Consider the following 24,144-nt stretch of genomic DNA (forward strand, 5'->3'; position numbering starts at 1 on the left):
GCCCATAGCAATTGGAATTCTGATACACCATAAACATAAGTTTGGAGCTTCCTTCCCCATCTTCTACAAAGGCCACCAATCCCCAATGAGACTTGTTGGAGTTGTTCAGACCCTTATGAGATTCGCTTCCTCAATCTTCAGTCTGCTCGTCATCAGCTTTTCTCTAGGAAGATACCATGGATTGACCTTCTCGCTAATGTCTATGAGCTCAAAAGATTTCTCTTAGAGAAGTTTTCTGGCCATAGTTAAATAAAAAATCATCAGGAGATGGCCATCGAAAAGGGGTAAAGAGAGAAAAGGGTTTTTCTCGTTTCCAAAGAGAGCTTTTAAGAGAGAAATACGAATGCATCATTTATCAGTGAACCACTACATTTTAACACATCAAGGAGTCGATGAGCCATGAGAGAATTAACATTATTTATGTAGTTCATTTTGCACTAAGAGCCCAAAATTTGAGAGCTCTAAATTTACCATACAGATCCATGTATTCCTTCAAAGAGTCTGTGAATGTGTTGCGTGCGGAGATTGTCTTCCAAAGCGTTTCAAAGACTTCTTCAGTCTTTTCCTTAGCCAGCTTTTGCACCTACCTCACACTGTATTGGCATAGCCAACTGCATATCGGACAGCTTCAAAAACAAGTTAGAGATATGGCATCTGAACTTTGGAGAAAAAACAAATGCTATGCTCACACCAAATATTACACAAATAACAGCAGTTGTAGCCAAAAAAAAGCAAGACAGTTTTCAAGGAGCTTTAATTCTCCAAATTATTTCCTAAACTATTGCAGCCCCTTGCGCTTGCGTGGAGGAGGATATTGTAGCTTGATTCGACTGAAGACCTGCCAGTTTGCGAACTTTCCGTATAAAAGTGTTAGGTTTTATTCCATCTAAAAAAAAAAGTGTTAGGTTTTATTAGTTCTTCACTCCTTTGAGTTTTTTTGTTTTTTCTAAAGAATTGGATTATAATCCCTAACTCCTACTCATGGAAATTCCTTGTGACCCTTGCATTTTGCTTCTTGTTTTAGTTATTGCTGCCTCCTGGTTAATTACAATGCTATATAAATGTCGAAATGTATCTTCCTGGGGATTCATCTAGCCAACCTTCAAGAAAGAATCTTGTCTGTTTTAACATTTTCCTCCTTCAATTGCACTAAGTTTTGGTGCTCATTCCAGAGATACCTTACATTTACATATTGCCGAAAGTTGTGCAGAAGTTACAAAATTTGTGTACACCATTCAACATGCATCCCATATTTTGCCTCGACTAGCTCTTTGCTGGTGAAACTTCATGCCAAGTTTTACACTCTTACTATCACTTGTTTTTAGTTTTGCTCTCTATTCATGTTTTCTATTAAAATTGTCCATGAAAGATATACTTAGTTTGTCAGAGTGCATCATGAATTGATACACTAGATATTTATCTGATTTACTTGTACTTTATCTTATTGATGTTGTTTTTTAAGCAGCTGGAGTATGATATTTTGGAATATGTTGTTATTGAACGGTTGGCACAAAGTGGGAGAGAGAAGCTGAAAGATGACGGCCTTAATTTGTGCGATTGGCTTCAGTCTTTGGCATCATTTTGGGGTCACCTGTATGTATAGTTTCTTCTTGCTGGTTAGAATTATCTCCCTAGTTTGAACATATTCTGTTGCATATGATGTTACTGCTTACTGTTCTACTTCCTTAAAGAACCAAGAATATGTGACTTTTGGGGATTTTTGGCAAGCGCTTCCACCTTTCATCATGTGGTTCGTGGTTTTGCATAATATATACATATATAATGTAGTAAATATTTTTGTATGTAGACCTTTTTGTAAATTAATATTTGTCGTTTTTGCCTCCGGAATTGGTTGGGCGGGATGATCTTTCTTACTGACCAATGCTAGTCAATCATAGTTCTGATATTTTAATTATGGATGTTCCATTTACTGTAATCCTATTTCACATTCTGGTTTTACAGAAAATATAGTTCTTCCTGTGGCACGTTGCCCAGCTTCTGGTTGCAGATTAACTTCTGAAGAAGCTGGGGAGATCTTCTTTGGTGGCTTAGTTGACAAGTTCGTCACCTTCAGCCTAACATTCAGCTGTGAAAAGAATGGGAAATAAGAATATAAAAAAGGAGAGATAGTACAGAATTTTCATCTCACATTCTTCCCATTTCTTGTATACCTCAGGGTCTCTTGTTTTGAGAGGATTTGAATAGAATCAATTGGGCAGTCAAAAACACTATCTTCTCTTGAAGTTTGCAGCTATCTACAAAGAGAAGCCTGAGATCTTCTTTATGTGGAGATACAATTTGTCTAATACTTAAAGATTAGCTAAAGAAGAAGATTAGCTAATGGAATTGTTTGAACAGTACAGAAGTATTCTGAAATGTTGATGAGCAATTGGTTAGTTTTCCTGCCTGCCTAGTTTGCTATGTCGAAGTGCTGCGGTTCTTAGTCAGTCATTCCAGACTAAGGTTGGTTGTACAACAAAATCATGTGGTAGATCTGAGAACATGGCCTGTTGGAGGTGTAAGAGCAAGAGTTGGATCCCGTTCGATATATATGATAATCATAATGATGGCCATCATCCTTTGGACAATCTTTAGATTTATTGATGATGAATCTTTACTTGATAAGGAAGAGCTGTGTTGGCTAGTATGTTGTTTTCAGCATACCTCCTTTTCTGAAGATACTTCAAGAGTTACACCTGCTCTTCTCCTCATGGAAGGATAGTGAGACCTTAAAAGGAACACAATTTATCTGTTAACTTGGTCTCTTGAATACAGCAAGTGAGGGGTTTTGTGCTTGGATGGAAATAATTCAATTTGTTTGTGAGAGGGAGAATGACAGCATTATTTGGTGGTGATTGTTTACTTGATTCGTCTGACAATGTTTTCCCTTAGTATCGCTCATTAGATGCAATCCTGTGCTTGGTCTTCCACTGCTGCATTTTGTGGGAATGGCATGTCTTGGAAACTGCTGCTTCATCTACTCCTCAGCAGGAGCTGTATAGAGTAATTATTCACTCTTTCTCGGGGAATTATCTCTAGGTAGAATATTTTCTTTGTTGGATTCCCAGAGCTCATGATTTACCAATTCTGCAGAAAACATGAGCAAGAAGTTTCTCATTGGATAGACAATGAGTAGTAAGACTTCTGGTATTAAGAAAACAATAACATTACAGGCACATTGAGCAGGATGCGCTCAGGCACATCTAAAGAGGCTAGAAAAGATCACTTCTTTTCCGGTGTTATCTAAACAGTTCCGGCGTCCTTTTCAGAGTTTTACTGTTAATCATCTATCAGTGGTTAATCCTAAAAATTCTTTTATTTCATTATGGGGGAAAATAGGATTTATTTCGCAGCAGGATTTAAATCTTATGATATTACACGACTCAAGTTAAGGGAACAAACATGGTTAGTAGAGTGATGCCATATAAAAATACTAATTAAAAGTTCAGAAGAAATGAGTGTACGGCTAATGCTGAATTTAATTTTTGTTTGCAACGTGTGGGAGGGAAAAAAGCACGCAGAAGGTGGAAAACTAGCTATAGTATTGTGATACATTGTGATCTTGCTCTTAATAAAATTAGAGCAGCTAGCGTCAGCTTTAGATGACTGCTATTTGTTGTGCTATTTGTTTTCTGATCCTGGATTGTTACATCTCATTAGCTTACTGCCAATACTTTGTAATCTGGTTATGTGTCTTTGTGTGACAGAGCAGTTGGATTCTGCTTGATCTAAGAAAGTAGATAATCAGCATTCTGTTTTGTCTCACTTTCAGAGTTCTTGAACTCCTTTGTGTCCAAATGTTTACAGAATCTCATTAACTTTGTGAGATCTTATTTTGACTATTGGACCTAATTTGCTTATAATATGCCAGCACTTGCCTTCTTTAGTGTCTATCTAGCTCAACCTCGCTTGTGTTTCAAGTTGAGATAGATTCTTTGATCACATGTCCATGCTTGCCAGTTGAAATGAAGTTATACCATTTTTTCAGAGGTTGGGCATTTTTCTGTGTAGCACTTATTTAGTATGAGCATCTAATGTTTTTAAGAGTGAGTGATGTCAACCTACCATGATACATTCTGGCATAGTTTGAGTCTTAGTTGTAATCGTTGGTAAATTCTCCAGGTGTAAAAAGTACCCGTCAATGGAATTGAGGGGCCTTTTTCAGTATCTTGTTAATCAGTTGAAGAGAGGAAACGGTATTGAGCTTGTTTTCATGCAGGTACTTATTTTATTATTTTCATTTGTGGCACATGAATACTCTTTCGGCTGAAAACTCACCTTTTGTGGAGTTCCATTGATTATCTGCAGGAGCTCATTCAGCAAATGGCTAATGTACACTATACAGAGAACATGACAGAGGAACAATTGGATGCCATGGCTGGAAGCGATACTCTACGCTATCAGGCTACCTCATTCGGAATAACCCGGAATAATAAGGTGCTTAAGAAACTGTCATTTTAGTTGCAAGTTTCCAGAAATTTATTCTTTGGAAATTGTATATTTGAACCTGCAATGGCTCTGGAGCATGACACTTTCAGATAAATGTCTTCGACATGATTGCTCCGGAAAGGTTTTCATTTCCATGTTGATTTCCCTTTTGCATATGCAAGTACTAGTTGTAATAGAAATCTTTCTATGTTGGAGGGAACATCCGATAATATTATTGATTTTGATCATTCATTCTGCAGTTTACATATTTTGTAACATGGAATCTCCATCTTGGTATTTGTTTCCCTCCCTTTCTCTCTTTGTGATACAAGACTAGAAGGGAGATATTGGAGAATGAGAAAGAAGAATAGGGAGAGGAGAGATAAATAAAAAGAGAAAGAAAGTGGAATAGCAGAATAAAGGAAACGAAGAGATAATAAGAAAGAGGGACTTTCAATATGAAATCAATTCTTATTATTCAATAGAAAGAGAGATTTTGATATCAAATCATTTTTGTGAGAATGCACGGAAAAAAATCTGTTATTGATATTCTATTAAGTCTTTTACAATAGCCTATTTATAACTATACCCAATACATATTCTACTCCTATTCCATGTGGACTAGAGTTATTTACATAACTATCTAACACTCCCCCTCAAGCCGGTGAAAATATCTGCAAGCTGATCATTCGACTTCACAAACTTTGTAGCAATATCTCCTGAGAGTATCTTTTCTCTGACGAAGTGACAGTCAATCTCAATGTGTTTAGTTCTATCATAGAACACCGGATTTGATACAATATGAAGGGCAACTTGATTATTACACACAAGTTTCATCTTGCTGATCTCACCAAATTTCAACTCCTTGAGCAAGTGTTTGATCCAAACTAGCTCACATGTTGTCACAACTATTGCTCGATATTTTGCTTCTGCACTATACCGAGCAACAACATTTTGTTTCTTGCTCTTCAAGACACCAAATTACCTCCTATAAAAATACAATATCTAGACGTAGAATGTCTATCAGAAGGTAATTTTGCCCGGTCAGCATCTGAGGATCCAACAGTTTGCTCATGGCCTCGATCTTCAAATAATAATCCTTTGCCTGGAGCTAATTTTATATATCGAATAATGCGGATAACTGCATCCCAATGACTATTAGAAGGAGAATCCATAAACTAACTCACCACACTCACAGGAAAGGAAATGTTAGGTCTAGTCACTGTGAGGTAATTTGATTTACCAACTATCCGCCTATATCTTGCAGGATCGGTAAGCGGCTCCCCCCCTCCGATCCTGGCTGAAGTTTAGAATTCAGATCCTTAAGAGTATCAACAGGTTTACAACCTGTCATTCTTGTCTCCTAAAAAATGTCAAAGGCATACTTCCGTTGCGAGATCACAATACCTGAGCTAGATCGAGCGACCTCAATACCCAGAAAATACTTTAATTTGCCCAGATCCTTTGTCTCAAAGAGATGTTGCTTCAACTTAGTAATACCGTCCGGATCATTGCCAGTAATAACAATATCATCAACATAAACACAGAGATATGAAGCAGAATGCCGATAGAATACTGAGTGATCAGCTTCACTACGAGTCATGCCAAACTGCTGAATAATTATGCTGAACTTACCAAACCAGGCTCGACGAGATTGCTTTAGACCTATGTTGCTCGGACTCTCCGAAAATGTTGATGGGTGCGTGTCGGATCCTCCATAAGTAGTGCATTTTTGGAGGATTCGACATGGGTGCGGCAACTGTTTTGGAGAGTCCACACAACATAGCTTAAACCATAGAGGGACCGATGCAACAATGACACTAGACTTCCCCTGAGCAACAAAACCAGGTGGTTGCTCCATATAAACCTCATCCTCAAGATCACCGTGAAGAAAAGTATTCTTAATGTTCAACTAGAGAGGCTAATGGCGAACAATAGCCATGGGTAGAAAAGGCGGATTGATACTATTTTAGTCGCGGGAAAGAAAGTATCACTGTAATCGAGTCCAAATACATGAGTATACCCTTTGGCAACAAGACGAGCCTTAGGTCGATCAACCTGGCCATCTGACTAACTTTGATTGCATACGCCCAATGACAACCTACAATATATTTCCCTGAAAGAAGAGGACGAGGAACAAGCTCCCAAAGTACCACTCGTATCTAATGCAGACGTCTCGTCAATCATAGCCGGTCGCCATCCTGGATGAGACAATGCTTCACCTGTAGACTTAGGGATCGAGACAGAGGACAAAGATGATACAAACACGTAATGGGATGCTGACAGGCGATGCTAACTTAAACCGACATAATGCGGATTAGAATTAAGTGTGGACTGTATACCTATCGGTTGACTACAGGGTCAGGTGCAGGAAATGAATCAATTGGGCTTGATGTTGGGCGCGAACGACGATGATAAGTCTGGAGTGGTGGAGTTGTAGAAGATTGAAGGAACTCGAGCTATAGGTGGTGAAGCTGGAGCTGTAGAGGAAGATAAATGAGAGATAGTGACTGAATCTCCAAAAGATGGAACTGGTAGCATCTAAAAAATATCTAAGTGATTACTTGGACTTGTGAAGTATGATTGGGTTTCGAAGAAGGTAATATCAACAGACATAAGGTACTGCTAGAGGTTAGGTGAATAACATTTTTATCCCTTTTGCGTTGTCGAGAAACCTAGAAATACGCACCTAAAAGCACGAGAAGCTAACTTATCTTTTCTTGGAGTAAGGTTATGAATAAAACACGTGCTCCCAAAGACACGGGGTGGAAGAGAGAACAAAGGTGAGTAGGGAAACAAGACAGAGAATGGAACTTGATTCCAAATAGCTGAGAATGGCATATGATTAATAATATAACAAGATATAAGAACTGCATCCCCCAAAAAACGCAACAGAACATGGATTGTATGAGTAGGGTACGAGTAGTTTCAATAAGATATCTATTCTTTCTTTTAGCTACCCCATTTTGTTGAGATGATATGGACAAGATGTTTGATGAATAATCCCATGAGAGTTCATAAACTTCTGAAATGGGGAAGACAAATACGCTAAGGCATTATCACTGCGAAATGTGCGGATAGAAACCCCAAATTGATTTTGAATTTCAGCGTGGAAGGTTCGAAAACTAGAAAATAACTTAGATCGATTTTTCATCAAAAATATCCAAGTGCTCCTGGAATAATCATCAATGAAACTGACAAAGTAGCGGAATTCCAAGGTAGAACTGAACCGACTAGGACCCCAAACATCTGAATTTACTAAAGTGAAAGGTGACTACTCGATTATCATGACGCCGAGAGAAATGGGAGCGGGTGTGCTTACCGAGCTGACATGACTCACACTCTAGAGTGGACAAGTGAGATAAACCAGGTACCGTTTTCTGAAGTTTTGACAAATTGGGATGTCCCAACCGTTTATGTAATAAATCTGGTGAATCAGTAACAAGACGAGTTGTTGAAGGACGGTAAGATGCGAGTCCATGTGATTTTGCAAGGTTAAGGTAATAAAGTCCATTTAATTCACGCCCGGTACGAATGATTCGCCCCGTATTGCACTATATAAAAACAAGGTCATCAAGAAGTAAAATAGAGCATTTAAGTGATTTAGCTAAGCAACTAACGACTATGAGATTAAAAGGACTACCGGGAACATAAAGAACTGAATCTGAAAGTAAGGAAAAAAGCTGGCTTGCTTGACCTATCCCAATTACCATGGTTTGAGATCCGTTGGCCATTGTGATTGTTGGATGAGATTGAGAACATGAGTTAGTAGTGAAAAGAGATTTGTTACCAGAAATGTTATCACATGCACCTGAATCAATGACCCAAGACTCGAGGTTGAAGATAGAGAGAATCAAGTCACGCTACTACCTGTTTGAACATGGAAGCTATCCTTGAAGATGTCTGTTTACATGGTTTGTACTGAAGGAACTCAATATAATCCGGTAAAGAAACCATCTCGATTGGATTCAATGGATTGGATCCAACGGATTGTGTGAAAGGCTTCTGATACGAATGACATTATAATGTTCACGCCGGAAAAATCAGAAGCTTTTATGGAAATTACTGTTCACACCGGAAAAATATAAAAGTGGTCGGAATTTGGTTTAAATTGGATGTGTAGGTTCGGAATTGCAAGGGGGACAAGCTGTCCCGAAAAGTCGTCGCCAAAAAATGGCCGAAAGTAGCCCCATGCGCCAATGCGTGACGTCCAAACTTCACCGGAAAATTCTCTTTCGGCAGCGCGTGGACGATGTTCTGCCGAAGAATTTTTTATGGGTTGGTCGCCGGAGGCTAATCTGCTTCTTGGTGGTGTTGGGTTTTGCACAACACTGGCGAATATTGGTTATTTCTTGTGGCAGACCTGTGTTTGCCGGAAAAAGACTTCCGAATGACTGATTTCTCTTCCTGGAGTCGCTGGAATTTATGCACATCGATAAATCTCTCACAAATGCTCTGATACCATGTGAGAATGCATGAGAGAATAATTTATTATTGATATTCTGTTAAGTCTTTTACAACAGTTCTATTTATAGCTATACACAATACATATTCTTCTCCTATTCCACATGAGACTAGAGTTATTTACATAACTATCTAACAATTTTATATCATTTAAGTTTGCTCCAAACAAAATACTTTCGTGCAATCTGAACTCCTAAAACAAAACAAACTATATGCATAACTTGAATGAACAGACTACCTCAAACTAGTATATAAAATATTATCGCTACTAAAGCATAAGAGTAGATAAAGTTTATATCTAATACTCTCTCTGTCTTTGTTTTATGTGACACACTTCCCGTTTTAGTCTGTCCCCGAAAAGTAAACACCCTTCCCTATTTGGAAACTATTTAAAAGCGAAAAAGTGTGAATTATAAAAGTTCCATCAATTAGTTGATTAAATATTAAATTAAAATATAAAGTATAGGCTCCGGTGTATAACTCGTCTTTATTGAAAAATCGAAGTAAGAGCCCTTTCATTAGAAGTAAGAAAAAACTTCCTAATAAACCGGGGTAGGACTGGTCAAATAAGCAGTAATTCATCTTTGTGTAGATGAAGAATGGGCTACTTTCTCACAAATTGAAGACTTTAATACCAAGAAAGATCCTTCTGAAACATATTATTAGAATCCCAATTTTACCCTTAATGACATTTCTTGTTTGGACCCACTTACTATAGAAATTCATTCTTTTAAGGAGAGAAAATGAAAAGACTCATGGAACTTTCACCAACACAACAATAACAATTCCAGTGTAATCCCACAAGTGGGGTCTGGGGAGGGTAGTGTGTACGCAGAGCTTACCCCTACCTTATGAAGATAGAAACTCATTCTTTTAAGGAGAGAAAATGAAAAGATTCGTGAAACTATCACAAACACAACAATAACAATTCCAGTGTAATCCCACAAGTGGGGTTTGGAAAGGCTATTTCCGGTAGACCCTCAGCTCATAGAATAGTGAAACTAAAGCAGACAATTGCAACAAGGTAACATGGTAATGAAAGTGAATAACACAACATGTACTAATAACGAACTATGAATAAGAAAATATAACAATAGAACTAGTATTACTAGCATGCAAACTCTCACCAACACATATTTAATTTTTTGGTAGTTAAGGCAATTTTGGTACTTTGGTAGTTAAGTCAAAGAAGTCTCATGTCTAGAAAATGAAAGTAGCGGAAATAAGGATATTGAGATCGATGTGTGGGTATACCAGGAGAGATAAGATTAGGAATGAAGTTATTAGAGACAAGGTGGGTGTGGTTCCTGTGGAAGACAAGTTGCGGGAATCGAGGTTGAGATGGTTCGGGCATATGAAGAGGAGAGACACTGATGCCCCGGTTAAGAGGTGTGAAAGGTTGACCATGGCGGGTCAGAGGAGGAGTGGAGGGATTCCTAAGAAGGACTTGGGAGAGGCGATTAGGCGGGACATGACACTACTTTAGCTTATTGAGGCCCTTGATAGGAAGGTATGGATGTCGAGTATTAGAGTTGTGGGTTGACAGGTAATCAAGAGTTTTCACTAGTCTCACCAACAGTATTAGTACTGGTTTTAGTTTACTATTCCTAGTTCCTTGTTGTACACAGTGTGTCATTTTACCGGTAGTATTAGCACTATTCTTGTATTTTCCTATTCCTGGATCTTTGTTATTACATGGCCATTTGCTTTCGTTGTCAATTACATTGTTATTTCTATTGTTTGTTCGTTGCTCCCTTTTCTGTTCCCGAGTCGAGGGTCTACCAGAAACAACCTCTCTATCCTCATAAGGTAGGGGTAATGTCTGCGTACACACTATCCTCCTTAGACCTCACTTGTGGAATTTCACTGGTTTTTTTTGTTGTTGTTGTCGCATATATTTAGCATTCCTTTATTTCTTGAACTTAGTACCCAGTCAAACACCCTCACATAAAATGGGACGGAGGGAGTATAAAATTAGTTTTATTTTTTTGGTTGCTATTAGATAAACATAAATAATGTTCTGATCACAAGAAAAAGATAAACGTAAGTACTGTATTTACATCATTTTGTAGTTTTTCCCTACTTCAAACATTTACATAAGCATCACTTTTACCACTTAATGGGTACAATGTCATTAAACAGCCTTGGGTACATGCATATCTATCAAACTGAACTCTGTGAGTAATTTGGCAATTAACTTTTTCGAATTAGAATATTTCAAGCCTGAACTACCCGGGGGAAGAATTATTTTAGCTTAAAGTGTGTTTCTGACATTGTATTTTGTCTGTTTTTTTTTTTGAATGGTAAGCTCAGTTTTATACAGAATCTTTGACATAAAGTATTGCAATCCATTTGGGATTCCTCTCGGACACTGGAATTGTGCCAGCTGTGGATCTCTAATCTTGCGTTTAGAATCCTAATTTGACTTTGAGGACCTAACATGTGGCTCTCCTTGCAGGCATTGATTAAATCGACTAACAGGCTGAGGGATTCTTTGCTCGCAAAAGATGAACCAATGTTGGCAATTCCACTGTTGCTACTCATTGCTCAACATCGTTCTGTGTAAGCATATAACATTGTTGAATGTCTTAGAAAAATTCCACACAATAATGTAAAACTTGTATGCATGAAGAATATGGATATTTTCCTATGAAAATCAAGTCCAACTTCTCTCCCTGATTCCTAGTGTAAGGATGCTGGATATTCTGCATCTGCAAGGGTGGTGTTGTCGCCTTCAAATCAAGGGTGTTGATGTTATTTGTTTTGGGCCCATCCAATTTTATTAGATATTCTATTGATCAAAATCCATTCAAGAGCCTGGAACTACTTCTTGAACTTGAACTCAGATTCCTCTTTATTACTTGTTTAAGAAACTGTATCAATTGATTTCTCTTAATCATTTTGCCTTTTGCTATGCAGGGTAGTTATTAATGCCGAAGCTCCATACATTAAAATGGTCAGTGAACAGTTTGATAGGTGTCATGGAGCCCTTCTTCAGTATGTTGAATTTTTGTCTAGTGCGGTGACTCCAACAGCTGCCTATGCTCTTCTCGTTCCAGCTCTGGATGAGCTTGTACATGTGTATCATCTTGATCCCGAGGTTATCCCAAATTCTTTGGATGTCTTCAACTTTTCTTGTGTTTCATGTGATTCTTCATTGAATAAATCTGTTGAAGTCTGGGGTCCGTCACATGAATCATTTTGATTTAAGAGGGAATTTCAAATTTGTATAAATGTCAAAGGACATGACTATCACTTGAAAAGCCAAATAAAAGCCCCTGCGCTTTAGTTCAGTGTAAGAGCTCAACACATGATGTGTGGGTCAAGCACGTCAGGTATTCACCTTGCTGCGGACTAAAGCTGGGTATATAAGTGGAGAATGGTGGAGGGGAGGGCCCATTATCCACCGAGTTCGAACTGTGCTCTGGCTAGCTCTCGGGGATTTCTTGGTTTTAACAAAAAGCCAAAATAAGTCTTGAAATATTGTTATCTAGTTTGTATTACAAATCCAGAACTACTTTTATGTATATCCAAACAGACGCAAAGAGGTTGATGACCTCCATTGCACTTTCAAGAGGCGCCTGCCCAAAGTCTGCCCACGTGGCAGAGTCTACATCATAATTTGTGGCAACAGGGAGCCTTAAAAAAATTTGGCACCAAATCTTTTCATCCAAATGGTCTGTATAGGTTTTCCTTAGGTCTTCCCTATTCTAGTCTTTTCACAGCATCATAAGTAATACGCTTCAGTACTTCCTGTAACATTTGTGATGTTTTACCTCAGGTAGCATTTTTGATTTATCGGCCTGTTATGAGGCTCTTCAAGTGTCAGAGAAATTCAGATGTCTTTTGGCCTTCAGATAGTGATGAAGCAGTGGGGCCAGCAACTGCTGAAAAGGAGTCTGAAAGCTCAGATTTATCTGCCTACTTACTCCTTGATCTTGGTTCTTCTCGGAAACCTATTTTGTAATACTTTCTGACCTCTTCTGCTCGAGTAGTTAGAGAATGTCATTATATAAATATGACGCATCTACCTGTGTTCGTAGCAGTATATAAATATGTCTTTTCAGTATTATTTTATTCTGTTTGGCTGCTTATTCTAATCAGCCTTTCTTATCTGCATGTAGATGGACAGATCTTCTTGATACCATCAAAACAATGTTGCCTTCAAAGGCCTGGAATAGCTTATCCCCGGACTTGTATGCCACATTCTGGGGTCTTACACTCTATGATCTTCATGTTCCTAGATCCCGTTACGAGTCTGAAATTGCTAAGCAGCATGCTGCTCTTAAAGCTCTGGAAGAACTTTCTGATAATTCGAGTTCTGCAATCACAAAAAGGAAAAAAGATAAAGAAAGAATTCAAGAGTCACTAGATCGGTTAAGTATGGAGCTCCAGAGGCATGAAGAACATGTTACATCTGTTCGTAGACGACTGACTCGTGAAAAGGATACATGGCTGAGTTCGTGTCCTGATACTTTAAAGATCAACATGGAGTTCCTTCAGCGGTGTATATTTCCACGCTGTACGTTCAGTATGCCAGACGCTGTGTATTGCGCCGTGTTTGTTAATACTCTTCATTCCCTTGGAACACCCTTCTTTAACACTGTGAACCACATAGACGTTTTGATATGTAAGACAATACAACCCATGATTTGTTGTTGCACCGAGTATGAAGTGGGTCGACTAGGAAGATTTTTGTATGAGACATTGAAGACTGCTTACTATTGGAAGGTACTCTTCAGTATATCTCTTGTGCAAGATGCCTTCAGTGGATTGAAGTAGTAGTTTCACTAGCAGTTTCTAATAATTTGCAGTTTTACTAGTACCGTTTTTAATTTCTTTTTTCATTTTTAAATTGAAGAGTGACGAATCAATTTATGAACGTGAATGTGGAAATATGCCTGGATTTGCCGTCTATTACAGATATCCAAACAGCCAGCGTGTTACATATGGCCAATTTATTAAGGTTAGTCTGTGACATTTCATAAACGTACAATGGGGGAGGCAGGAGTGCACTTTGATCTTTTGGGAAATAAACTAACCTCAATTCCTTGCTTCCCCCTTAGTGTGATAATTTGGAGAATTACTTCACTTGCAACGATTTTCTCCTTAGGAGCATGTCTCAGCAACAAAAACTCGTTATAGGACTTGACCAAACAGTTTGGATTATCTACCTAGTGTACATGTAAATTTGTGGTTGAATTTTACCTCACATCACTAATTTTCTCAAACAAATCTAGTCAATGTTTTCTCTTTTGCATGAGGTGGTCCTCCTTTTCTTCCTGGTCTCTACTTCGCTTATTTATTTATTTATAAATTTTTATCTGGTTTATTTTATCTATTAGATTTTTGTTGCTTTCACCTTTGCCTCCTACTGTGTGATACAAAAAGTTATGATTTGGTTTCTTTAATCCCACAAGTCATTCATTTGTTTTTTAGTGGTAGATACTCTGTGTTTACCTTATAGTTGCAATTTTAGGTGCACTGGAAGTGGAGCCAAAGGATCACGAGGTTGCTCATACAGTGTCTGGAATCAACTGAGTACATGGAGATCAGAAATGCTCTTATTTTATTGACAAAGATCTCGAATGTCTTTCCAGTTACTCGGAAGAGTGGAATAAACCTTGAGAAGAGGGTATACCTGATTGAATGCAGGATTGTATCTTTAGAACTCTAAACCATCAAGCTTACACTTTTTTTTTACTACTTTGGTCTTGTTCTAGGTTGCCAAAATTAAATCTGATGAAAGAGAGGATCTCAAAGTATTGGCTACAGGGGTTGCTGCAGCTCTGGCTTCTAGAAAGGTAAAACTAGGAATGAAGCCTAATCGTAGTTTTGAAGTGATTCTGAAATAGTGCCTGTCTGACTACAACAATCAAAAACCATATGATATGGCTTATTAAGAGTTTCTACTTCTGCAAGCTTGGGTTTTCTTTCCCTTTTGTTTCACTTGATGTTGTGGTTATTTTATTCTTTGTTATCATTTTTTTTCCCTCTTCCTGCGGAGGGCAGGATGGCATTGGCTGGCGGAAGCCTGAGCTATAGTATTACTCACTTCATGCCAGTTTGTACCAAAACATTAGCACCTTTTATATATTTAGAAACTATCCATTTCTTGCAGTCCTATTTACTCTTAGTGACATGCTCTTGTTAGGGGTTGATGTGACTTCATAATGATAAGGGTATGTGTAGTATCCTTCTTTTCTTTCTTAAAGTCCGCGTTCAGTGAAACATCAACAAACAAATTGGGACGGAGGGATTATTTCTGTTTGAGGTTGAAATTAGCCCTGCAGTTTAAAATGTTAATTCATGGACTTAATTGATTATTTTCTGCAATTTGTTTGCCTTCTTTTTTCCCAGCCATCATGGGTGACAGATGAAGAGTTTGGTATGGGTTACCTAGAACTAAAACCTGCGGCAACACCTGGTTCTAAATCTTCAACTGTTAATTCAGTAGCCATACCAAACGGGAGTGGCCCTAGTATTTCTCAAGTTGAGCCTTCTGTTGGAAGAAGTGTGGCAGCAGGAAGAGTAGTTGATGGCAAGTTGGATAGGCTGGAGAGCTCTATGCCAAAACCTGACTTAGGTCAGGTAAAACTGAAATGTAGTCAATCAGTTAATGGGCTGGATTTGCAATCTATGCCATCTGCTGCCCTGCACTCTGGTACTCCAAGTCAGAGACATGTCGATGAGTTTATGAGTAGACCATTGGAAGAGAATACCATAAAAGCTGCTTCTAAGATGTCTGGCGAGCAGGAGGTATGTTCACTACTGTATTTATCTGTCTAACACAATCTCATTAATGTTGATTTAGCAAATATCACATCTGTTGTGGACGTGTTTGGCGTTGTTATTCGAATATAATTTGAATTGTTGTCAAATTGTGTTTAATCGATCATTGTCCTTGTAAATAGAAATACTTTGCAGTAGATTACATCTGAATGCAGTTGTATTTCACTTTGCTGAATATTTTTGTATTATCGAACAGAAGCCAGCACTTATTATGTCACAATATCTTAATTAGAGAGCACCTTACAGAACCACTTCTGCTGATTAGCTATTGAACCTTGAGACTGAAAGCATTATAAACCTTTCCTAGCTTAGTACCCTAAGCTTTGTTCGTTTCTGAATCTTTGTTCTTTAAAAAGCTTGTATTCTGTTGGAGCTTGTATGTTTCTTTGTTGTTGGATGTGTTCTTTCACTTCTTAACTAACTCTGTGTCTCTTAGCTTGCCAGTTATTTCTGCACGATTTTTCAGTCTTGTAGCTAAACTAAAATTTTAATGCAGTTGTTTTTGTTTGACTACTTAGCATTTATTGTCTTGTAATTAACAACTTGCTAGCACTCCTTTTACTAGATATTATCCCAAAACTTTTGACTTGGGAAGGCTAATATCATGGAATAAAATTTTGGTCATTGAAGGGGAGCCTTGGCGTAACTGGTAAAGTTGCTGCCATGTGACAGGTCACGGGTTCGAGCCGTGGAAACAGCCTCTTGCAGAAATGCAGGTAAGGCTGCGTACAATAGCCCCTTGTGGTTCGGCCCTTCCCGGCACCCCGCTCATGGCGGGAGCTTAGTGCACCGGGCTGCCCCTTTAAAATTTTGGTGATTGTGGTTCCATAGCATAAAAGTTGTTTTTAATATCATGCCAAGGTTTAGGCCTACTTGATATTTTATCTTCCAAGGTTAGAACATTATCTTCACTGAATATTGTTAGTGTAAGATATGGATGATGAAGTAACCACTTTGCCTTCCTTTTCGATGAATTCTTATGCAGATGGAGCAAAATGGATCCTTTATTATTCAACTGAGCATTTCTCTTTTGTCAATTGTCTGAACTTAATACACAACACCCTTTTTTGTAGGGAAGAGCTACAGGTAGGCGAGCTGCTCCTGCTGGATCTCTTTCAAAGCAACAAAAGCATGATATTGAAAAGGACGACAAGTCTGGGAAAGCTGTTGGAAGAGCAACTGGAGCTACTTATGTTGATGTTGGTCATCCTTCTGAAAGCAGACCAAGTGGGAATGTCAATGTTTCTGCTACAGTTTCAGGAAATGGTAGCTTGTTGTCTGCTGTACCTAAAAGTGCAGCTTCATTAATGAGATCGCTAGATCTTTCAAGTGAATTGAAAGCAGAACTTGCAGCTACCAAATCAGCTGAGCTGATGTTTTCTGCTGGAAAAGATGATGGCAATGAAAGCTCTGATCTGCATAAGCAGTCCTCATCGCGTCTGGTCCATTCGCCTCGGCAGGATGCTTCTAGAGTTAATGAAAAAGTACAGAAGAGATCTAGCCCCACGGAAGAGCTTGATAGACTGAATAAACGCCGGAAAGGTGAACTTGACAGTAGAGATATTGATGGTGGTGATGTTCGTTCATCTGAGAGAGAGCGGTTAATAGATGCACGAGCTGCTGATAAACTTCATGCAGCAGATTATGATAAACATGGATCTGATGATCAAATATTGAACCGGGCCTCGGAGAAGCCTCTTGATAGATCCAAAGATAAGGGTAGTGAAAGACATGAGAAAGACCACAAAGAAAGAGGGGACCGTCCTGACAAGTCTCGTGGGGATGATACGTTGTCTGAAAAATCAAGAGATAGGTCGACAGAGCGGCATGGAAGAGAACGTTCTGTTGAAAGAGTACAGGAGAGAGGTGCTGATAGGAACTTCGATAGGTTAAGTAAGGATGAAAGAATCAAAGATGATAGGAGCAAGCCGCGACATAGTGAAGCGTCTGTAGAGAAATCTCATACGGATGATCGGTTTCACAATCAAAATTTGCCTCCACCTCCACCACTTCCGCCTCACATGGTCCCCCAATCCATTAATGCAGGCAGAAGAGATGAAGAATCTGATAGACGTTTTGGAACAGCCAGGCATAGTCAAAAACTTTCTCCAAGGCATGATGAGAGAGAGAGACGACGATCAGAAGAGAATAATGCATTATTGCAGGAAGATTTGAAGCGAAGGAGAGAAGAAGATTTTCGAGATAGAAAGCGGGAAGAAAGAGAACTTCCAATGAAGGTAAGTTTGATTTACATTTCATGCACAGTCATTCAAGATACAGCGGACAGTATTGATGTTACTGGCATTTGTTATCTTCTTAATTACAAAAACAGATTTAGCTGCTATTAGTATGCTTACGATTAGTATTGATCAACTTCGGACAGGTCGTTGAAACTGAATATACTTTAAGGAAAGTTTAGATTTTATACTCCTTGATACTAATTGCTTTTCCTGTGCATTTCCTGTTTGTATAGAAAATAAACATTCTTCTGATTCATTGCATGCTATTTTGAATTCTACGTTCTAAATTTGGCAAATGCCATGTGGAAGTTTTTCCTAATTGCTCTTACTTTTTACTTTTCAACTCAATTAAAAGACTTATTTTGGCTATCTGTCTATATAATATTTATGTTTCATGCTTCATTGTCAGGCTACTTTCTCCCATTGTGGGAGTCATTTATATTTGGTATCCAACGCATCTATTTGACATGTGTTCTTAAATTGGAGAAGCTTTTGATCTCCGAGAGCCCAGATTTTTCCAGATTAATTGCATCATCTCTTTCAAAATTTGTTTGACCTTAGTTGCCAATGTAACTAATATTTTCCCTAGGTTTGAAATCGTTTGAAGGTGCTTAATAAACTTTGAAACTTTTTTATTTTAATTTCTATTGTGATAGCATATCCAGACATTCATATTTTGACCTTATCAACAGGCAACTAGGTTAATTAAGTATGGAGGGAGTAGTTTCCCTTTTTAAGGTTGTATTTTTTGTTCCCTGTAACTCGGGTCTGAGTAATGGCCATCCATTTTACAGTGTTGAAAACATTCACTGGTATCTCTTTTTTTAGTCATTTAACCTTGCAACACTTCTGAGTTCTCGACTCTTTCCCCGTAAGAGCTTTGCTAGATTCTGTATCCACCAATGACATGTTGCATTATTGAGATGTAGCAGCTTGAATATTCATTCCATACACCCTTGATTGAGGCGATGAGAATGGTAGAAACTCAAATTTCGTGGTTACTTTATGTGTTGGCTTAACATTAATACTCAACCTTTTCCTATGCTATCCTGGCTTAAAGTCACTTTCTGTCTTCATATTGGCCAGATGAACTTGGTTATGAATAGGTTATATGGTCTCTTGGATATTATTTTACTTGTACTTTTATTTTTATTTTTTATTGTACTTTTATTTTGTACAATATTGGCCTGACCATCCAAGATGAGCTTAAATGGAGTGACATTGTCAGTGAGGTACATATATAGGCAACTCGAACTTGATTGGGATCAAGGCTTATTAGTTGTTTTAACTAAGTTTTGTAGTTCACCATCTTGCTTCAAGGATCAGAATTCTTTCTAGTAAAACCTTGATTTTGGAGTAGAGCTTTCTTGTTGTCTGTTAGTAGTTACTTACGTTTCAGTTGTGTATTGCAGGGAGAGGAGAGGGAAAGAGAGAGGGAGAAAGCAAGCCTCGTGAAGGAGGATTTGGATCCAAATGCCTCAAAGAGGCGCAAACTTAAGAGAGAGCATATGGCTTCAGAACCTGGCGAGTATTCACCCGCTACTCATCCTCCTGTCCTTTCTATTAATATGTCACAGCCCTATGATGGAAGAGATAGGGGAGAGCGGAAGGGTGTCATTGTTCAGCAGCGTCCAGGTTACTTGGACGAGCCTGGTCTTAGGCTTCACGGAAAAGAAAGTGCCAGCAAAGCACCTCGTCGTGATGTTGACCCGTATCCTTATTGATACTCATGCATACAATATCCTCGAGTTTTCTTTTGAACATCTTCTGCATAAACCAACAAATGTCATGCATTTTGTGACTGGAAGATTTATGTTTCTCTTATCAGCATGCATTTTGTGAATGGAAGATTTATGTTTCTCTTATCAGCATACATTGTCTTCTAAAATACAAGTCTCTGGCTAGAATTGCCCAATGCCACCAATCTAGTTTTGGTGCGTTTTTACTATATTTCAATAGTGTACCCAATATTTGCCCCTATTTTACTTTCAGGGATTTTTGTTCGAAGTCAATTTTGGTATTAATGTTCAAAAGCTTTTATGATGCTATATTACATGAAAGTACAATGTTGTGTTAATAATCCTTTTAGTACTAACTCAAGATGGGAGTGTGCCCTTTGAAGTCTGCGTATATTTGATTCCTTAACTGTGCTACGCAGTATATATGATAGAGAATGGGATGAGGACAAGAGGCAAAGAGCTGAGCCCAAGAGGCGGCATCGCAAGTAATTTTTAAATGAAGGGAGGTTCTCACTCTAATTGAAACTGGTGGGGGTTTGCCTGCCTTGTGTCATAGATCAATTTTGTTTAGTCAACATTTTTTTTTGTTTGCCTGCCTGGTAGGGTCTGAATTACAAGAAAGACTATCTGTGTAGGTAGAAAGGATGTGTTTCTTTGTGCAAAAACTTGGGAACTCTAAATTTTCATTGTTACGATGAATCATATGCTTACAGTTTAAGAGAGATTCTTCATTTTCTAAATTAACGTAGATATCACGCTGACATTCACCCCTCCCTTTTTATCATACTAGTTAGTGCATTTCACGTGTATGCTGGGTGATGTAGCACGTTTGTGTATAATAATATCGATATTATTGAAATCAAAATTTTTGTAAATAATTATACATGAAAGAACAAATACAAGTTTCTATGAATAATCAAGAGCTATAACATTTTTTTTAACAAATACAACTTCAAAAATCAAATTAGTTCATAGTTTATTTCACTACAAAGAAAGACCATTAAACTTTTTCAACTTTAATATATTTATTTGTAATTGAGCATTGGTCTTCGTTGTATCTTTCTCTCCCTCCCTTTGAATCTTTGCTGCTTTGTCTTCCTCATCTGCGATTGTATCAGACATGTTTAAGTTCATGTATCTCTTGAACACTTATACTCCTTCCTGATTTTTTATTCTTCTTATTAATCTTGACAAGAAAAGTAACTACTCAACACCAACTTGCAATAGTACTTAGATTCCTCTTCTATAGCATTTAGAAACAGGCCATATCTTAAAAATTAATTTATGTCAAAAAGAAACTTATTCAACTTATTCTTTTGATTAAAAGACTTTCAAATTCTTGATATACTAAGAGGGTTGGATTGGCTTTTAAGCTAGTAAAACCAGTTTAAAAGCACTTCTAGCCTGTTTGAGTGTATAATAACTCAAAAAATAGTTTGTTTTTATAGAGAAAATGGCACTTAGAGCCCCTTTTAAAGACTTAATCACCAAGATGCTCCCCTCTTTGAATAAAGACAAAATATGCCTCTCTTGAAGATTTTATGACAAGACTACCCTCCTTTTTATGCCTAGGCAACACCAAGGTCCTTCTCCTTTTTTTTTTTTAAAACATTTTTTGTCTTTTTCATTCTTTTATTTTTTTCGTGTTTTGCTGTATTTTTTTCACTTTGTCTTTTTTCATTTTAATAATGTGCACTCTTGTTTTATTTTCTTTATTTTTGTAGTTATTTTATCTTTTTATTTTTATTCTTTTTTTTTTGTTCTTTCTAATAGTAACCCCTTACTCTTTTTTATTTTACTTTTTTTTATCTTAATGTTTTTAGTTTTTGGTGTTCCTTGTTATTTTTCTTAATTTTTTACTTTCCACTAAAATCTCTCCATCCAATAGTTTGTCAGTTTTTTCCTTTTTTATTATTATTTTTCATCTTAATTTTTCTATCATTTTTCAGTAAAATTCTGCCGCCAAATTTTTTTATCACATTCTTTCACTTTTATTTGTATTTTTTTCTAAATAAATAATCGAGTCTAAAATTTTGTATTGAGAAACTTTCTACACAATCGCTAAATGATTATGATTACCGAGTGTTATCATGTTACTCTTTATGATTCTTTTAATTTTTTATTTAATATTTGTAGATAATTTTTATTTTTTTGCATTTTTCTAAGAAATTTTAGATTTTTAAAAATAAAATTTATCACTCTTTTCATCTTTTTTGCTCTTTCTAATTAAATCGGTAATCCTAAAATTTGGTATGCTATGCTAATCATGATATACCATTATAAAATTTGGAAGTATATGTTGTATACCAAGAGTATTGAGAAATACCATCATTCAACAGTGATCACAGTATAACAAGTGTCACACCTCCTTTTACCTACACCCCCGGAAGGGAATATATAAGGGAATTTTTTCAATTAAAGGACAATCGAAACGAGATTTATTATTAAAAGATTTAGAGTCGCCACTTGGGAGATTTATGGTGTCCCAAGTCACCGGTTGAATCCCGAATCGAGAAAAAGCTTGACTCTGTTTAACAGTTCGCGAACCAAAAATCCGAGTAAGGAATTCTGTTAACCCGAGAGAAGGTGTTAGGCATTCCCGAGTTCCGTGGTTCTAGCAGGGTCGCTTAACGACTTCATTATCTGATTTTAAAACAATTTTCAAACCTGTGTGCATTTTTAACTTTTAAACCGCTTTTATTTAATTAAATAAAAGAAGATTATAACGCCATTTAAAATATGTTTCAAACCATGTCACATAAATGCACCCGCAGTCCGCAACATATTTTATCTAACATTGAGATTTTGATTTAGGTCACATAAATGCGCACCCGAGTTTAAGGAGATAAATTATTAAAATAACGCGCCTAAAGCAACTACGCGTTTTTAACTTTGCGAGGACCATGGAAGATTTGCTAAACGGCATGCCTCGAGTTCCGAAGATTAAATCAAAATTAATTAAACGAGGGCCATGCAATTGTCATTTTTGTTTGGCATGGCGCGCCTCAATTCTAATTTAAAGGGTAATTCAAACTAAATTCGGAGGGCCATACACTATTTGTGTTGTCTAATATGGCACACCTCCATTTATCTAAGACTAAATTCTAACTATGATCGGGAGGGCCAGGACTACAATAATGAGATCATAATGAAAATTAACGGAATCTGAAATTGCGACCAAATGAGGTCTAGGATGTATCAGGCCCAGAATTTAGCTGGGCTTAGAGGAAGGCCCAACGGTTCAATGAGATCATCGTGCACAAGGTGCCGGGCTCCGAATTTCATTTAAGCCCAATCGGCTAGCTTAGCTCCCATTAAACACGCTCAAGTCAAGTGTCACATGGGTCACGAATCGAACCCATGTAACAGCAAAAACCGATAGGGTTCAGAATGTGGTCCACAAGATAAGATTGCCAGTTAACCGAATACAACGATGAGGAAAGTATTAAGCAATGAAGCAGACAAAACTGAGATGGGCATAAAAATGAGAGTGCAAACAAAGAAAAAGGGGATTTCACATTCATGCAAGTCATAAACTATTGGGAGTACTCAGTACAATAAATTAAGGCAATCATTTGATTGAACATTTTCAGAAATTATCACATGGTTACTTACTCACAGATTAGGCTGGTTCGACCAAAACTGAACAGACACGCATTAGCAAATGTTTCTTTTCAACTCATTCTTCATACTTTGAATTTTTATTCCAAATGAACATTAATTGAAAACTAACTTAAGCAACTAGAGAATATCATGTTCCTGCCCACATTCCACATACAGGACTTAGCTAAAAGTCATTTGACAAACTTAGCCTAACTTATTGCACTAATATAGGCTGGACTCAAAGAAGAAACAGATGAACACACAGAGGGAACTCCAGCACTAGTTACGGAAATACTAGAAAAGAACTAACATGGTCTAATTCTCAATTACAAACCATTCTTTGACGAATACACTAATCAGAACATTCAAAGCTACATGGTGATTATAAACTGAAAGAACAAGAGGTAAGTCCATTAACAACATCATATCCATCTCATTCTCAACTCATACTTCAAATTACACATCAAATGACACCCATAAGGATCAAAATGTACCTGGGAAGAGAGAAGAAACAAAGAAGAAGTGAGTGTCAGTAGCTCAGCAACAGTAGTAGCAGAAAAATAGCCTCAGATTCACATGACCCAGTGTTGAAATTAACCCAGAAACCCAATGGAAGAATAACCCCCAACCAGCTTGAATCAAAACTTCCGACAACCAAACATCAATCCATTTTGAATATCATAATAGGAATTTTTCAGAAATTAAGAAATCATTGAAGTTCAATGGAATAGTAAAATTTTTGGTCTTTTGTATTTTTCTGGATTTCTGATCTCTGAATCTCTCTTCCGCCTCTTAGCTATTTTTTCTGCCTTGAAAGGCAAGAAATGATGCCTTTATAGGCAAGAAAGTAGGGCAGCCTCAGCTTGCACTTTGCCCCT

The 24,144-nt window shown here is 37.5% G+C and overlaps 1 protein-coding gene across 1 annotated transcript in view; it reads left to right on the top strand.

Moving 5' to 3' along the window:
- Positions 1-20,403, top strand: part of LOC104212507 (THO complex subunit 2) — a 73,412-nt gene extending 53,009 nt beyond the window's left edge. The window contains exons 19-32 of the mRNA XM_009761795.2: positions 1,466-1,593; positions 4,123-4,219; positions 4,309-4,437; positions 11,351-11,454; positions 11,812-11,992; positions 12,674-12,855; positions 13,017-13,623; positions 13,754-13,858; positions 14,372-14,527; positions 14,616-14,696; positions 15,253-15,651; positions 16,758-17,921; positions 19,337-19,635; positions 20,083-20,403. Of these exons, the coding sequence (XP_009760097.1) occupies positions 1,466-1,593; positions 4,123-4,219; positions 4,309-4,437; positions 11,351-11,454; positions 11,812-11,992; positions 12,674-12,855; positions 13,017-13,623; positions 13,754-13,858; positions 14,372-14,527; positions 14,616-14,696; positions 15,253-15,651; positions 16,758-17,921; positions 19,337-19,635; positions 20,083-20,152 (3,702 nt within the window). The 3' untranslated portion in view covers positions 20,153-20,403. The remainder of the gene's footprint in view (positions 1-1,465; positions 1,594-4,122; positions 4,220-4,308; positions 4,438-11,350; positions 11,455-11,811; positions 11,993-12,673; positions 12,856-13,016; positions 13,624-13,753; positions 13,859-14,371; positions 14,528-14,615; positions 14,697-15,252; positions 15,652-16,757; positions 17,922-19,336; positions 19,636-20,082) is intronic.
- Positions 20,404-24,144: the final 3,741 nt, after the last annotated feature.

The sequence above is a fragment of the Nicotiana sylvestris genome, chromosome 10 (assembly GCF_000393655.2).
Source record: "Nicotiana sylvestris chromosome 10, ASM39365v2, whole genome shotgun sequence".
In the NCBI taxonomy this organism is placed as follows: domain Eukaryota; kingdom Viridiplantae; phylum Streptophyta; class Magnoliopsida; order Solanales; family Solanaceae; genus Nicotiana; species Nicotiana sylvestris.